General features: G+C 42.9%; 1 protein-coding gene across 1 annotated transcript in view; it reads right to left on the bottom strand.

The window, feature by feature from the left end:
• The window catches only part of LOC136143455 (centrosomal protein of 78 kDa-like), a gene marked incomplete at its 5' end in the record, with an annotated part of 30,234 nt that extends 18,694 nt beyond the window's left edge, over window positions 1-11,540 (bottom strand). Inside the window, 7 exon segments of the mRNA XM_065901441.1 lie at window positions 4,279-4,453; window positions 6,441-6,544; window positions 7,607-7,683; window positions 7,774-7,942; window positions 11,299-11,352; window positions 11,355-11,411; window positions 11,414-11,540. Of these exon segments, the coding sequence (XP_065757513.1) occupies window positions 4,279-4,453; window positions 6,441-6,544; window positions 7,607-7,683; window positions 7,774-7,942; window positions 11,299-11,352; window positions 11,355-11,411; window positions 11,414-11,540 (763 nt within the window).
• Between the last annotated feature and the right edge of the window lie 5,313 nt (window positions 11,541-16,853).

The raw sequence follows: 16,853 nt of genomic DNA, 5'->3' as shown, positions 1-16,853 counted from the left end.
CTCTCTTGAAATAACAATTGGCAGACAATCATAAGCTTTTTTTTGACTTCATAAACACTCTTAACAACTTATTTAGTACACTATTGTCCAAGCAAGTTGATTAACAGAGAATCAAAAACATACATCTTTAAGTAGAAAAAAAAAAAGCTGTATTTATGAAGATGTTTACAATAGTTTATTTTAGGTTATTTCCAATTGTTCACCAATTTAAAAAATTGACCAACTCAATGAAACCCTGTGAATACAATGTTAAAAAGTATAACTATGAATCACAGAATTTAAATTTAGTATGAAAAGATGAGGATGGCAAATTATATTGAAGTTATGTGGAATTATGTTTATAGACAGCAGGAAGAGAAAATAAATAAAAATGTAAATATTGCTAGATAGGATAACGCAATTAGAGGTGGTCTTTTAAATTTTTCATTTTTATGCTAATACAATACCTTCATAAAACCCAAAATTCTTCAAACAACACATTTAAAAAAAATTGTGGTAAACTACACAAAACAGAAAATTTATCATTTTAACCGTTTTAAAGTGAACCGTTCAGTGATATTAAGTCAACAAATTTTTAAAACTTTCAGAGGGAACCTGAATAAAAGATGTGTTGTCCATTGGTGATTTTAATGTATCTGGTATATAACTAAAGTCACCACAAAACTCTTTCTGGGAAATTGGCAGATCATAAACATAAAATATTTATTTTGCTTTATATCAAACCTTATTGTTTTGCTGTTTCAAAATTCAAATTTACTCACAAGAGTCAGTTTCATATTAGATTTGGTTTCACAAATGCTGCTCCTGCTATTCATTCTTATCACCAAAAAAAAAAGACTATTTGTGCCTAACGATAATATGTTCCAGAAAATAAAAAGTTAAAAGGTTTTCAATCTGCATTTCTGGGAACCTAAATTAAAGCATCACACAACATTTTCAAAAACAGAAAAGCCATTTGATTTGACTAAAAACTTAGTTTTAAGATGGCAGAAAGTACCTTGATAATTTTCTTTTAAGAAAGAAAGAAAAACAAGCCATTAAAGAGAAATTCTTCCGAGCGAACTGAAACGTGTTATGTATGTCTGACTTGGCACTCCTTCCATCTGGAGAACTTTTTTGATAATTGCTTTCATCACAGAATGATCTAAAGTAAAATGAACTGAAGTTAGAGTAATTATTTCCCAATGAGTGGCTATTTCCATTTAAAACCAAAAGCCAACTAATTATTGCTTTTCCCATAAATTTAAATATGAAATCTACATTATGTAATTATATACTTAATACCCCTTTGAGTATTCTAATTTCTTCCTCAGAAACCTAAGATGCCATCTTGCAGACTGCCCCCAGTGGCTACTATTTTGGCAGCAGCAAAGGTCAACTTTTAAACATTTTGCATCTAAAGTGGCTTTGGATACCTTTGGATAGAAAGTACAGTCTGAGCACTGTCCAGACACTTAGATACCTAAAGGGCATCTAAGATAACAAATCAAAGTCCTGATATTCCCTCAAAAGCTGCTCCTCCCATCAGCCCCCTTCTTCTAAGTGATACCACCCAGTTGCACACATAATCATCAACGACTTGTCTCCTTGTTACTATTCCCTTCATACCTCACAACTAATCTATCTGCAGGTCTTGTTAGCTACACCCTGAAAACACAACCTGAATTCAACCACTTTTCACTTGCTGCAAACTTCCAACCTAACCTAGGCCATAAACATCTTTTATTTGGACCACTGTGATAGTCTCCTTCCTAACTGGTCTCCCTGTTTCTCTTCTTTATCCTCCCAAGTCCATTCTCTATACCAGGTCACCTTATTCAGATACTATTTGGATCATGCCTTTTTCCAGTTCGAAACCCTCTACTCATTTAGAATAATCCACATCTTTACTCTGGCCTTCAAGACTTTACAAGAGCAGGCCCCTGGCTAGCTCCTTGACTTCATGTCATACCACATTCTTCTTCACTCAGTACTCTGCCCAGATTGGCCTTCTTGCTTTTCCTTAAATACTCCACCCACCTACTCATTGCCCCCTTGTCCTGGAATGTGCTTACCCCAGATCTTCCATGGCTTGCTCCTCTCTTCATTCAGGTCTCCGTTCAAATGCCTCTTCTCCAGTGAAGCTGGCCCCTAACAAACCTGTCCAATGGAGTCCTACCTGCCCCCCCTCACTCTTCTTACATTAACATATTTTTGCACTTCCTACTCTCTAAAATTATATTACTTATCTCTTTACTAATTTCTATCTGAACTCCTTCACTAGAATGTAAGCTCCATGAGGGCAAGACTTTTGTCTGTCTGGTTCACTGCTTTATCCGTAGTGCCTAAACCCGTATCTGGCACACAGAAGGTATTAAAAAAATTACTTGTGAAACTGACAAATGAATAAAGTACTCCTTGCAAGAATTCAGAGGTTGCACAAGAAGCAAATAATGCTCTTGGTGGAAGCAGGCTTAGTATCTAGGTTCACCTCTATTCAGAGTAGAGATAAGAACAATTTACAAGTATAAATCACTTTAATCAGTAAATTATCTGCTCAAACCATAAGGGAAGTACAACATTAGAAAAGTACTGTTTTCTAGGATACAAACAATTAACAAATTCAAACAATGTGTGTATAGAGAATACACACTAAAAACCTATCATGAAAGTATGATGGTCAAGAACTCTCATGGTAAAAGGTCAGACAAAAACCAGAACAAATGATCATGAATTCTAGTAGTTCTGGGGCTGAACAACCTACTCATTTAATCAAAAGGGATCATCGCAAAAGCACAGGTATTAAAAATTATTACATGAAAGGAAACTATCATGAGTCATTTAAGTGTTGAGTGGACCATCACATTAAAATAACTGGAGTCTTTCAACACCCCATGACATACAGAAATAGCAAGTCAGACATATGGAACTAACAGCATATGATACAACCCTTACAAACTCTCACTACAGAAGAATGGACACCTGGTGTAATTAACCAACTAGCCAAATGAATACAAACAGCCAGTAAACCTCACCAGTAAATCAAATGAATACAAAATAAAACAAAATGTGGTTATTCTCCTATCAGATTAAGCCAAGATTCTGTAAGAGAAGTCTTTAAAATGTCTATACCCTTTTGATCCAAAAGAAATAGTCAGAGATATAGGTAAGGATATATATCAGAGTACTATCTGTAACTGAAAAACTGGACATACCTTTTATACAAGATCCAATAAGCTATGTGCACTGTGGCATATTCATATAATGGAACACAGAGGGTCACAAAAAAAATGATGCAGTAAGGCTTCCCTGGTGGCGCACTGGTTGAGAGTCTGCCTGCCGATGCAGGGGACACGGGTTCGTGTCCTGGTCCGGGAAGATCCCACATGCTGCGGAGCAGCTGGGCCCGTGAGCCATTCCCGCTGAGCCTGCGCGTCCGGAGCCTATGCTCCGCAACGGGAGAGGCCACAACAGTGAGAGGCCCGCGTACCGCAAAAAACAACAACAACAACAAAAAAAAAGATGCAAATTTACTGACTTGCTAAGATGGTCATACTGAATTAACTGAAAAAAGTTATAAAATTTGGAGTAATCCCGCTTGCATAAAAAAGGGAGAGGTACTCATTTTTGTAGTCTTACGGTATTTTAAAAGTGCTACCAGCCAGTGTTTGTGAGAGGCAGGCTTCATTCACATCCACTCTTGGGGTGGACTACAAATTGGCATAGCCTTTCTGGGTGGTAATTTGGCAATGTGTATGAAAAGTCTTAAAAATATGTCACACTTAGTCATTCCACTTGTAGTACCTTATTCTACAGAAGTAAGCCCGATGGACACAGAGATGTATATACAACGTATTCACGTTTCTGACAGGGAAAAGCAAACTGTCTCAATCTAATTGCAAAGAATTGATTAAACTATGGGACATCAATATGATGGAACACTACATGATACCTCATTAAGTGAAAACAGCAGGAATATGAAATAGCAAGTATACTACAATTCTATTTTTGTAATCCCTAAGTGTACAAATATATTTATAGAAAACAATAAAAAGACTGAGAATATATACACCAAAATGAACAGCGATTATGTCTGGGTATTAAATTTATAGGTAATTGTTCTCTTGTTACTCTGTATTTTCTGTAAAGAATATATGTAACTCTTAGAGAAAGTTTAAAAGCAACATAAAAGCTATCAGAAAAATGAGGCCTTAAAAAAAGTCCTATCACAACAGTATCATGCCAAAAGCTAAGCATATATTATATTAAAAATTCAGTATTTTCAATTTGAGAATTTACCTCCAAGCCATAAATCCTCACTAAGAGATTCTGCAAAAGCACTTGCACCCAGGTCACGAATGAGCCTGTTGCAGTTCAGAGCGATGCACCTCAAACCAGGCATACAGTCAAGATCAGGTCTCCTGTAACGAAGACTCTCAGCCCAGGTTTCTTCATGCCTTCTGATAGTCTGATACTTCAAAGATTTAATGGGACGAAATTAAGATGTTTCAATAAGGAAACAGGATGTGCCTACTGAGTATGGCTTATTATGTCAGAGATTTACACACACACATATCACGCATATATGCCAGGAGAATCAAGCTGAGAAATTAAACAGTCAGTTCTGCTTTACGAGTCCAGTGACCCACATTCTAGTCGGTCAGTGATTAGATTCCAGCCACTGGATGACCTGTTTTTGAACAGTTATGTAAAGTTGGATAACTCAATTACAGTCTAAGAATTATTTTCCTTATCTTCTACGTCAGGGAATTGATTCTAAATTCTATCATTGCTGAGGCTCTAAATTTCATCATTCTGTCCTCCAATGGTCTCCAAACACCTGACTGGGCAACCCATAAGAAAACTTTTTAATATGCATCTTATTTTTTAACAAATTATATACACAAAGTTCTATACATATAATTTAGGTACATTATAAACTACACAGATATTTTTTAAATGATACAAAGCTAAATAGGTTCTAATATTTTCTTTTCCTAACTCCTAAGACATTATTGAATTTTATTTATTTTTAAAAAAAGTATTTATTTATTTATTTGTTTCTTTGTTTGGCTGTGCCGGGTCTTTAGTTGCGGCCTGCCGGATCTTTTACTTATTGCATGTGGGATCTAGTTCCTTGAGCAGGGATCGAACACAGGCCCCCTGCATTGGGAGCGCAGAGTCTTAACTGCTGGACCGCCAGGGAAGTCCCAGGCATTATTTTTAAAACTATATTTACAAAATGGATCTTACATGCTACCTAGGGTGTGGACACAAACTTCAGAGGCCTGGACTATGCACAGCAGCTTGATGTGCCTTGGGAAGATAATGGTTTGACATTTAACCACAAGTCTTGTCTTAAAGACATTCAATTCTTTATATTCATAAAATCAATTTTGGTAACAGGGAACACTGACTTTAAATCAAAAAAGTCTTGTTAGATTCTTGAAAACATAAAAGACTCAAAGTGCCTTTGACACTCTAAAAGCAAAATCATTAGTGTCATTTTCCTATTAACAATGGCTTATAAAAGCTCCAAGCAGAAATAACAGCAATCACTTACACAGTGCTTAGTATGTGCCAAGCACTATTTATACAAATGAGTTCATTTAAACCTCACAATGAGGCATAGACGTTAAGTGATTTGTCCATGGTCACTAGCTATGAAAAGGGAGAAAGGGAATTTGAACCTAGGCCATTTGGCTTTGGCACCCAGGTTCTTGACTGTTCTCTACCCGAGGGGTCAATGGACTTGCCCTGTATAGGCTCAAAGAATTTTTCAATTTCTAAAATCTAAATTTAAACATTTCCAGCTTTGTGGGCTATACAGTTTCTGTTGCAACTACTCAACCCCACTGGCGTAGGCTGAAAGTAGCCATAGCTACCATGTAAACAATGGGTTCCACTATGTTCCAAAAAACTTTCTTTACAAAATCAGGTGACGGGCTGGATCTGGCCCACCAGCCATAGTTTACCTATCCCTGATCTGCACCATCAAACTATTAAAAAGACTTCATGTCAAATTATTAAATAATTTAGGCCTAAATACAGTCATTATAACCACTGTAAAGTTGTTAAGGCATTAGTTTAAAAACTGTATTTACAAGTTGCCGATGTAGTGATGTTTATTAGTTTATAAACTACAGCAGCGAATAGACACTTGATTCATTTAAATCTTGAAGACTATAATGGCATAGTTTCTTCACAGCATCACAATCAATGTTTTCAGTAACTAAAAATACATAGAAGTATTATTATATATTAAATCTCCTATTTCTAAAATTAAGTGGACTATCTTAACTAAATGGTAGAATCCCAAACTGAAAACTGGTCTTATTCTTTCAACAAAACGAAAGATGCACTCACAGGTATCAAAAGACAAAAATTAACTGCCATCTGTGTCAATGTATTAATGTGCTTCAATCACATATGTTTTCATGAAAGTTTAAACATAAAATCACCTTTAAGATCTTGGCCATGTAATCTGCTCCCCGCCATGTCAGATTATACCCCGTGAAGTTTACTGTCTTAAGAGTGATAGAGTTCTTTACACCTTGCCAAATAACTAAAAGGAAAAAAAAAACCCACACACACAGTAAGATGAAGAGCCTATACATTTGTCAATCTTGACTTATTTGCTTTTCTTGAGTCAATTGGAGGTTTACAGCCACATTCTTAAAATCATTAACTACAATCTTCCCAAACAGGTAATTGATGAACTGATGCATTCTAAAGCTTGTCAGTAACAAAGTTATTCCAGTTTACAGCAACAGTTTAATTCTATTTAGTACTAAAACTGAATACACTGGATACTGCAAACTTTCTTCCCAACCACTCGGTAAAGTACTACATACTTTTGAGACAAAGGAAAAAAAAGAAAAACCTAAAGAGCATAAGACTCTTCTGATTTTCAGTTCCAATGATACATGCCAATCTTGATGATCAATCAGCGATTTAAATGTCAACTATAAACCCAGTATTTTATTAGCTGCTATGCAGTATACTAGAGCAATAGAAGAGGGAGGACCTCAAACCCTCTGTTCCCTCAAATTGAAAGGCAGGCTTCCTTACCCCTTCAGACCACTAATGGACACAGGGAACGTACACTAATGTTTCAGGACCCCAATCAAGAATCACCTGCTTTGTGATTAGGTCCATCACACACCCTCACCAATACCACTGAGTTTGCTGCTCCTACGGGACGTTACATATGCTTCCTATTTGAACACATACCACAGTGCATTACAATTATGATTGCAGATAGATGTTCTAACAATTTAAAGAGAATGATGACTTTTTTGCTCTTTACATCTTGCTATTTCCCTTCCCATAATATTTCTTGAAGAGAAACCATAAAAATATAGACAAACACAAAAAACAGGAAATATACAAAACGTGTGGTTTGTGGCTTAACACAAACTTAAGTAAGATTAATTCTGACAGTATCCAGCACGACAAACTTCCATGGTACAAATGAAAATGGACCAAGGTTTGAGCAGGTACAGGAGACAATCCACGCATGCACAACACCAAGAAAAGGTAGACAGGAAAAGGTAGACAGACATGGTGTGTAGGAAATCACGAGACCAGTCCGATGGGAAGAGACTTAAACAAGACTGAAACTCACTTTCGAAACCTCCGTCTCCAACTGGACAATTCGCAAGACACAGGTGCACCAAAGTGGCCAAATATTCAATCCCTTTAATGGGGAGGAACAGTTTAAAATTTTATTGCTTTAGTTTGCCCCAAAAGCAACTATCAAAGGTTGGCAGGACACAATGAAGGCTTACCTTTGTTAACATAGTTAAGTCTCTCTCTCTCAGAACTAGCCCACTTAGCTCCAGGTTCCTTAGCGCACCCGATGCACTTACACAGCCTTCATGAGCTTTATACAACTGGAAGGTCACATCTTTATTTCTTATCTCAGGAACATGATTTCTGTAAACTTCATTTCTGTCACAACCTAAAGCAAAAATATTGTAAAATGAGTGGTTTAAACCATACATTTTATCATCATTAAAAAGCACCTAAATAAAAAGAAAAAAAGCATCTGCTCTGTGCTTAAGGATTAGAAACGACTCCTGCCCTTAAAGCCTTCATTAAGGAGGAAGATGTATAAACTCAAAATTTCAATCACATGAGATAAATAAACATAACCTTTATGCATAGAGGTGCCTATGGAGGCAAAAAGTTATATCTAAGTGACAGCTTCATGAGAACCCTGAAGTAGAATCTAGAAAGATGAGGCTATGCAGAGTTGGAGTAGGAGGTGCATTAACTGCAGAGGGAACATCTGTGAAAAGACACTCAAGCCTGACTCCTGCTGGGCACTGTAAATACTTCAGGGGGGGACGACTAAAGGCCAGGGGTCCAAGTGTGAGAAGAGACACAAAGGAAAATAGAGATGCTGGCAGAATCAAGCCTGGGAGCGAGCATGGCTTTTATCCCACAGGTGATGAGGCCTGGGACTACCACTGGCTGAGTAAGGGTGCCTCTGCTGATTAGAAAAAGGTGCCCCGCTGCTGAAGGACCAATTAGATAAAGGGAGTGATCCCAAAAAGTTCCCCTTCCTCAGGGCCAAAGAGCCCCATGACGGGGCTTCCCTGGTGGCGCAGTGGTTGAGAGTCCGCCTGCCGATGCAGGGGACACGGGTTCATGCCCCGGTGCGGGAAGATCCCACATGCCACGGAGCGTCTAGGTCCGTGAGCCATGGCTGCTGAGTCTGCGCGTGCGGAGCCTATGCTCTGCAACGGGAGAGGCCACAACAGTGAGAGGCCCGCGTACCACGCAAAAAAAAAAAAAAAAAAAAAAGAGCCCCATGAGGCTTGGCCCAGCACAGTTCAGACTACATGCCTCTAGGCAGGGCAAACGCTGGGCGGCTAGTATGCACTAACTCTGTGTGGGAAAGCCATTAGCAGCATTATTTCAAGCATAGCTTTTTATGTTACAAGATCACTCAACCCGAGTAGGCAGATGAACCTAGAGGAGCTGAGCCCAGGAGCTGCGAAACCACCCAGGAGTTTCTGCCATAGTCTGGGCAAAATGTAATATGGATGAAGAAGCAAATTTAAGAGGAGGCCAAAATCTACAAGCTAGCCCCACTGGATGTAAGACATAAAGGAAGTTCAGTGAAGGAACTCTGAAGAGAATGGGCTCAACAATAAATTTTTGTTACATTCAATGTAAAATATGTGGCAAAATTAAGTACAGTGGCCTTTAAGGTCCCTTCCAGCTCTAATTTCTTTTGATTTCTAACTTATTACTCTGCTTAAGTAAAGTCCCTTCAGAGGTACAGAACAGTTCTTACACCTGAATGGGATGCAAAGAATAATCTGACTTCTGTTCACCAGGGGATGAATTGAACTGTCCTTGCAGGAGAGATAACAGATGGTGTGAACCCCAGATCCTAGTAAAGGGCCAGGCACGCGATAAGTATTCAGCTTTTTGAAAACAAATGAACAATCATTTCCTTTCCTAGATCTTCACACCCTTCCTCTGCTGGCTACTTTCTCTCAGCTTATAAACATCTTCAAATATACCCACTTAAAAAACTCTCAGACCTATAATTCTTTGGATATTCTTGTGGATAACCTAAGTCTCTCCCATGCCTTCAAACACCTGTCCTTCCAGAAAGCCCAGATCTGTATCTTGGGCCCAGACCTGGCCCCTCTACCAGGCCCCTCTAAAGCACTGAAGATCAAGTAAGGTCCTCTCGCCACCCCCAATCCCTCTCTACTGTGCTCTGTATCTCACAAAAAGATGCAGCTGTAAACTGTCACCCACACTTGCTGCCCTCCCTTTTCTAACTGGTCACCAGGCCTCACCCATTCTCTCTCAGATCTGCAAAATCCAGTCCCACCTTTTATAACTTAAGTGGGACCCTTTGATTACAATTCACGCTGCACCCAATCAACTGCCTTCCACATGGAAGTCCCAGGGAGCCTCTAAACCAGAATTCCATTTCACTGTTCTTTGGTGTTTCCCACAGCCTTCAGGATAAACATCCAAACTTCTGACATGACAAACAAGGCCCCTTTCTGTGGGGCCCCACTAGGTTTCCAGTATCAACTCTCATTGCTTTCCCAAACCCTGAGTTCCAGTCCTGTGCCTGAGTTTTGCCATATTTTTTTATATTTCTCAAACTTTGACACACACTGCTCCCTCCTGCCACCCCAGGAGCTTCTACATATCCTTAGAAAGGATGGCACCTCCTCCAAGGAGCCTACCCTGAACTTTCCCTTCCAAGATTCTGTGCTCTGCAAAGGGGAAAGATGGCAGGGAGGGATACATTAGGAGTTTGGGATTAACATATACACACGACTATATATAAAATAGATAATCAACAAGGACCTATTGCATAGCACAGGGAACTCTACTCCATATCCTGTAACAAACTGTATGGGAAAAGAATCTTTAAAGGAATGGATATATGTATAACTGAATCACTTTGCTGTACACCTGAAACTAAAACAATATTGTAAATCAACTATACTCCAATATAAAATAAAAATTAAATTAAAGAAAAAAGAGATTCTATGCTCTGTAGCACCAGAACTCACTTCTTCCAGAACACTGACTACTGTGCTTGTGTTTACTTGCCACCCAGTAGAAGGGGAGCTTACCTAGGGCAGAAGCGTCATCTCCAGCAGCCCTTGGTTCTGACAACTCATTCAAGTGCCAGGATACTTTACATACATAACCTGCTTAATTAATTCTAAGAACCCACAGAAAGAGTGGTTTTTAATGTCATTTTACAAGTGTGGGGATTGTAGCGCAAAAGAAACCTGCCCAGGCCACAGAGAGCATAAGGCCTGGAATTCAAACCCTAAGCTGCCTTCACACTGGTGCTCTTTCCACTATAGGATACTATTGAAAAAAAATTTCTTTTTCCTGAGCCCTGTTTGAATGGGAAGGAAATGAAGCTGGGATATATCAATTTCCTAATCGCTTTGGTCTGTACCAGGCAAAGTCATTCAACACACCAGGTAACATCTGTGCAACTATTAACGATGCTCCAAACTGTGCTAAGTGTTCTACACTGTAGAGCCTACAAGCATTAACAGAGTGAGACCTTGTAACCTCCACAGAGAGTGGGTCCTGTTAAGCCCATGCTTCAGATGAGAACACTGAGACCTTGAAGCCTTAAAGCACTCGGCCGGGGTCACCGAGCTGGCAGGGGTCCTAAGCCGCACGCCCCGTCTAGTGCACGCACACCCAGGCACTGGGCACCGGTTCTAGTGCCCACCCTCCACCTTGCACCATCTAAAACCCCGCTTCTCAGCGCCCACATGAGGGCCCCTGGAAGCGGGAATTACAAACCTGTCTCGCCAAGCCGTGGCTGGAAGAAACTCTGGATACAGATCACGGGCAGAGGGTGCTCAAGAGCGGCGTCCAGTCTACCCCACGGAGGCGGTCGGTGTTGAAGTCCAGCAGCCCTCCCGTAGGGAAGCGCGAACGGCGGGCAGAGGCAGCGAGTCCTGCAGCGCACACAGGTCCTCACAGCGCCAGAAGTGGGCCACGCTGTCGCGGCGCAGCTTCACCGAGTGATCATGACCAGAGCGTGGCCTCGGGGATGCTGGCTGCGGACACAATGCCCACAGCCGCCTGGCGGTCCCTGCTCGCCTCCCGGCCCCTCGGGCGCCCACCGCCCGGCGGCTGCGGCGCCGCAGCGTGGGCAGGACCCACGTAGCAGGCGGAAGACGCAGGGCCACGGGCCCCAGCTACGCCGGCTCCCTCCATGCCACGACCCCGCGCCCCCGCATCGCCGGCTGTTGGCGCCGGCCTCAACGCCCCGCGAGACTCGGCGCGGCGGTTAAAACTTCCGGGCGGGCCCGTGGGGGCGGGGCTCGAGGACGTCAGTGCACGCCCTGTGCGCCAGCACGCAGCCCCGCCTCCCAAGGGGACCCGGCTTGAGGAGCAGTGGTGGAAGCTTCGAGACTAGGACGGCGCGAAAGGTAGGGGATGTGGAGAATTTGGGGTTTCGAAAACGCGGTTGCTGACTGATTCAAACAAAAGTGAGACATGATGGTATCAGCGCATTTTAAAAGTAAACTCCCGCTAAGTGTCTGTGCTCGCGCCGCCCAGGAGAGAGTGTGCACTTCGCGAGGGACACAGGAGAGGCTGAGTGAACGTTTGCCTGTGGTCCGTTACCTGGTGCGCGGGTGTGTGAATTTCTGCAGAGAGCCCTTAATTTCTGTAGTTTCTGCTGACTTGACACGGTGGTTGGCAAACGGTGACGTGTTCCGTGCATTCAGGACATGATTGTGGTTACTAATAATCACTTTGTTTATTTATTTGTACTGACAACTCCGAGAATTTACTACTGAATATCCACTTTACAGAGGAGAAACTGAGGCGTAGGAAGTGAAGTGACTGAGTGAGAGGAAGGACTCAGACGATTGTTGTCAGTAAATTAACCCTGCAAGGAGGCCATTAGCCTGCGGTGGCTCTAGCGATGCAGCCGTCTACTTAAACGAACCAAAATCTAAGCCTGTCAACGCCTCAGGGTGACGAACACCACTGAGGACACCCAGTCACAAACCACCACCTAGGCATTAAAGCCGTAGCAAATCAGTCATTTCCTTGCTTTGCTTCTGCCCTTTTAAAATAAACATCTCTGCAGCTCTTGTGGCTGGAGTGCTCCTCACCTCTCCTGCTTTGTGGTGCCTGAATTGAATCTATTTTTGCTCACATAAAATGTTAAAACTTTAAATATGCCTCAGTTTGTCTTCTAAGATTGGCCGTAGAAGTTGGATTTGTGTCCAGTTTCTAGAACAGTGGTCGTCCTCTGGTCAGGCCTTAGGTGTTACGTGTACAACGTTCCTCTTCTACCACCACCTTCTGGATGCCTCCACCCACTACCAGCTCCTGCGCATCAGATCCCCTAGATGTGGTCAGCAATGGCTTTTACATGCAACGTGCTCACATTATAACATTGCAGACACTCGTGTGTCCTCCAGCCACTGTGTGAAGTGAAACATTACCATTCCTGTTGAAGAGTCCCTGGTGTGACCACTTTCCCAAACACAGCCACTCCCCAGGTGACCCTGGACTGTTTTTTTCATTTGGGTCTGTTTTTCTTCAGATGATGTTCTAGTAATTTATACAAATATGTCAATCTGGATAAACTAATATATTTTACTCTCAATTTCAGGTTGCATCCTTTGCTCTCCAGCAATCATTGGAGTGCTGTTTTCAATGTGTCCATGCAGGGATTCAAAATAACAAAAATGCTTTTGAAAAATAATATCATAGGTTGACAGAGTGGTTTATAAATTATAGCATATGCTTATGCTCTTAATTCTTCCTCACAACCCTGCTTATCATGGCTGGAATTGCTGCTACCCCTGTGGGGTCAGCTGTGGGCTGGCTGTAGCCAGGCCGGGGGACTGACTGGGCCACATGCCTCTTATGCCCCAGCTAGTAACTGGGGCTTGTGCTCATGGGGGTGGCAGGGCTCCGAGAGGGAGACTAGAAGCATCGTGGGACCTAGCTCTGAGCTGGCACACCATCGTTTCTGCTGCCTTCTATTGGCCGTGGCAAGTCACCTAACTTCAAGGGTGGGGAAATCAACTCTGCCTCTTGATGGGAGAAGTTGGAATGTTACACTACAAAGAGTGAGACACAAGGAGTCAACCTGGAGCCATTTTTGCAATTTGGGATGGCACTTGTTGCCTTCCTCGAGGAGGACGTCCAAAACCATTTTTCAAACATCACAGGTTCCTATAAATCTCAAACTCTGGTTTGGCGCCCCCTAAAAATTCCCAGTCAGTTTTGGTGAGGGGACACTGGTGACAGTGTTGTCTTTCGAAATGAGTAGTTCCGTTACTGACATTATGTTGCTCCCAATACATTATTTATTGGGTTTCCCTGTTTGTATGTTTGTATGTTTCCCTGTCTGTATGTGCAAACTATTTCTGTGTATATTTTGAGAAATACATTGTACAGGCCTCTTTTTTTTTCTTTCACACACACTAGAGATGTCATAGAGGCAGTAAATTTGTCCAACTTTTTGAGAAATTGGAACAATCAAGACTTACCTGTATGGAATGCTGTTAATGATGTCAATTCCCGCGACATTACCTTTCATCTGACACACTTAGGGACTGTTACCAGATTAAAAGTAGTACAAGACATGGAGCGAGAGAATTTTCATTATCTTGTGCTCTGAAAACTTGGATTTTCATTGGTTTGAATGGGCCTGAAAATGCATTTTTCTTAGTAGGGACATAGAAGCCTCTAGTGGTATTTTTAATAAAGCAAGGTGAGTAATAAGCAATCATCTGATGGAGGGTAAATGAACCACACTCCAGTTGAACAAAAATACAATATAAAAGTCTTACCATGGAAGAAAATCTTTATATGATCTTTTATAAAAAAAGCTTCAAGAAGAATAAAGACATGATACCATATTCAGTTTAAAGTCAGTGACTTGTAAGCAAGGCAAAGCAAAGACAGTCTGATTAAGGCCGTTGCATTGTTCTGGCATTTTTTAGATCTCACACACTTCTGCGGCCTTCATAGAACCTAAGCTTCTAGGGCACAGAGAACTTCATCTTGACGTAGGAATGAGCAAATGCACAGAGCGTTTCCCAATAAGTAGTCATTAAATTGTAAGTCCAGAAGGGGCCTTGAGATGCCCTCTCTTTACTCCTTGGTAGAACTGTTTTAACCAGCCCCCCAAAACAGATTTTTTCCTTTAAATCTCAAAATTCAGTGATTCCACAATCAGAACTTACTACTAATATGGCCTTGCGGTCTGCTGTGGGCATCTGTCGGATGGTGTGACCTCTGCGTGGGGAGCCTGGCCTAACATCCAGGCCCACGGTTTGGGCTGCAGTGGTGCCATGCTGTGCTCAGTGGCCTTCTTTTTTGCAAGTCTGGGCTCCAGTGAGCCTTCGTCATGTTTTTTTATGGAACTTTGGGTGCTAGAACACTCTGACCCTCAGTCTCATTTGCAGGTTCTGGGGAGGATTAAATGAGCTCATGTGATATCCAGGTGACTGAGGCAGAGTCGGCTCAGGATGAATCTTAGCTGCGTTTTCATTAGCTGCACAAAGGATGATGACAGCTTGGTGCCTCTCCAACTTTAATATGGGTATGCCTCTCGTGGATCTTGTTAAATGAAGGCTGGTATTCAGTAGTTCTGGGTGGGGCCTGGATTCTGTGATTCTAACAAGCTCCTAGGTGACGGTGACGCTGAGGGCAAGGGTTTGGCACCTGCGTTTCTCCCTTTCCTGAAGAGCAGGATGTCTGCCCCACCCCCACCCCGAGAGGAGAACACATCCGCAACGTGACTACTAGGAACCAGCTTCCCTCACAGGCAAGGAACCTGTACCACTGCTCCCAACCATTCTGTCTGAGGCGCAGCAAGCCAAAACACTGAAATGCTGAGGTTTGCAGCAAAGAGGAGCTTTATTCACAGGGCAGCCAAGCGCGGACGTGACATGACAAAAGGTCTCAAATCTGCCTCCCGAAATGCAAGGGACGTTGGGTATCTGTGGCATAAAGAATAAAGAAGCAGGGCAGTATGAGGCATGGGGAGCATGAGGAAAGGTGATTGGAAAAAGGTGTGCTCATCATTGTTCTGAGCTGGCGTAACTAGGCTACAGGCCTCAGGACATTCTGAGGCTGGAGTTGGGGAAAACAGGAGCAGAATGGAAGATGACAGCGTGTGAAGGAGGTGTGGTGTCCATAGGTTCGGGGTCTGACGTGCTTCCTACTGAAGCACCGAAGCCCGCCAAAGCTGTAAATGGGGTGCTGGGGAAAAGAGGAGCAGAATGGAAGATGGAAGCGTGTGAAGGATGTGTGGTGTCCATAGGTTCGGGGTCTGACTTGCTTCCTGCTGAAGCACCGAAGCCCGCCAAAGCCGTAAATGGGGTGCTGGGGAAAAGAGGAGCAGAATAGAAGATGACAGAGTGTGAAGGAGGTGTGGTGTCCATAGCTTCCATATTAGAGGTACTGCCTGCCTAATCTGAGAGCAGAGAGTGAAAGTGGGAGAGCTTCTTCCTAGATTGTAACTCCTCTGAATTTATAGCACTGGCTCAGCCTGGCTTTATGACATATCCATTGTACGTGTCACAGAGAAAGGGTGGGCGGGGCAGGGGGTGTGGCAGGGGTCACATGCAAGCCCAGCTGGTGGTTTCACCCTGGCCCAAAGGCAAAGGGCGGGGCCCCTTCTGGACTTTCTAGTGGCTGGGACTTCTCGCCGTGGGTGGCAGGTGTTTGGCACCAGATGGGCCACGATGCAGAGACTGTTGGGGACTGTGGAAGCCTCCTCCAGAGCTCACCCTGCCTGGGGACTGGCTCTGCAGGCCCCTCAGCCCTGCGTATGTATCGGCCAGGCCTTCCCCACCACGGGGCCCAGAGGCCAGAGCCTGCTCAGACCTGAGGGCAGGAGGCGGCCAGAGCTTACCAGGGTGTGGGCCAACTCGTCCGGAGACCTCCCCAGCTTCTCTGCGAGACCTGGAGACAGGATCGCCTTCTCCAGGGCTGCTCAGCTGCCAGCATCACCACGAGCCATGTGGCCAAGGTTTCTGAGCAGGAGATGCAGGGCCCTGATCCGACTGGATGCTGCACCCCACGATGTCCCTTCCTGGCAGAGAGGTTCTTTCTTCACTTCTTTTTTGAAATTTGGTAAAACAACATTTAAACCTTGGCCTGTCCTTCAGGGTATAGAGATGGTAGTGCCTTAGCCAGGATTCGATCCAAGCCTGTGTGATTCCAGAGCTCGTGCTCTGGACTGTGGTGCCTCCTTATCGTATATGCTTCATGTGTTACTTGTTTTTCTTTTTTTCTTGTAGTCCTTATGGTACTTAGCCCTAAGTGCCATACTTGTAACGAACAGCTACACTGCCCTGTCGGAGGTCTTCTTT

The sequence above is a fragment of the Phocoena phocoena genome, unplaced genomic scaffold, assembly GCF_963924675.1.
Source record: "Phocoena phocoena unplaced genomic scaffold, mPhoPho1.1 SCAFFOLD_102, whole genome shotgun sequence".
Lineage (NCBI taxonomy): Eukaryota > Metazoa > Chordata > Mammalia > Artiodactyla > Phocoenidae > Phocoena > Phocoena phocoena.
Note: the sequence above shows the minus strand (reverse complement) of the source record. Positions and strands in the feature narration are given on the sequence as shown.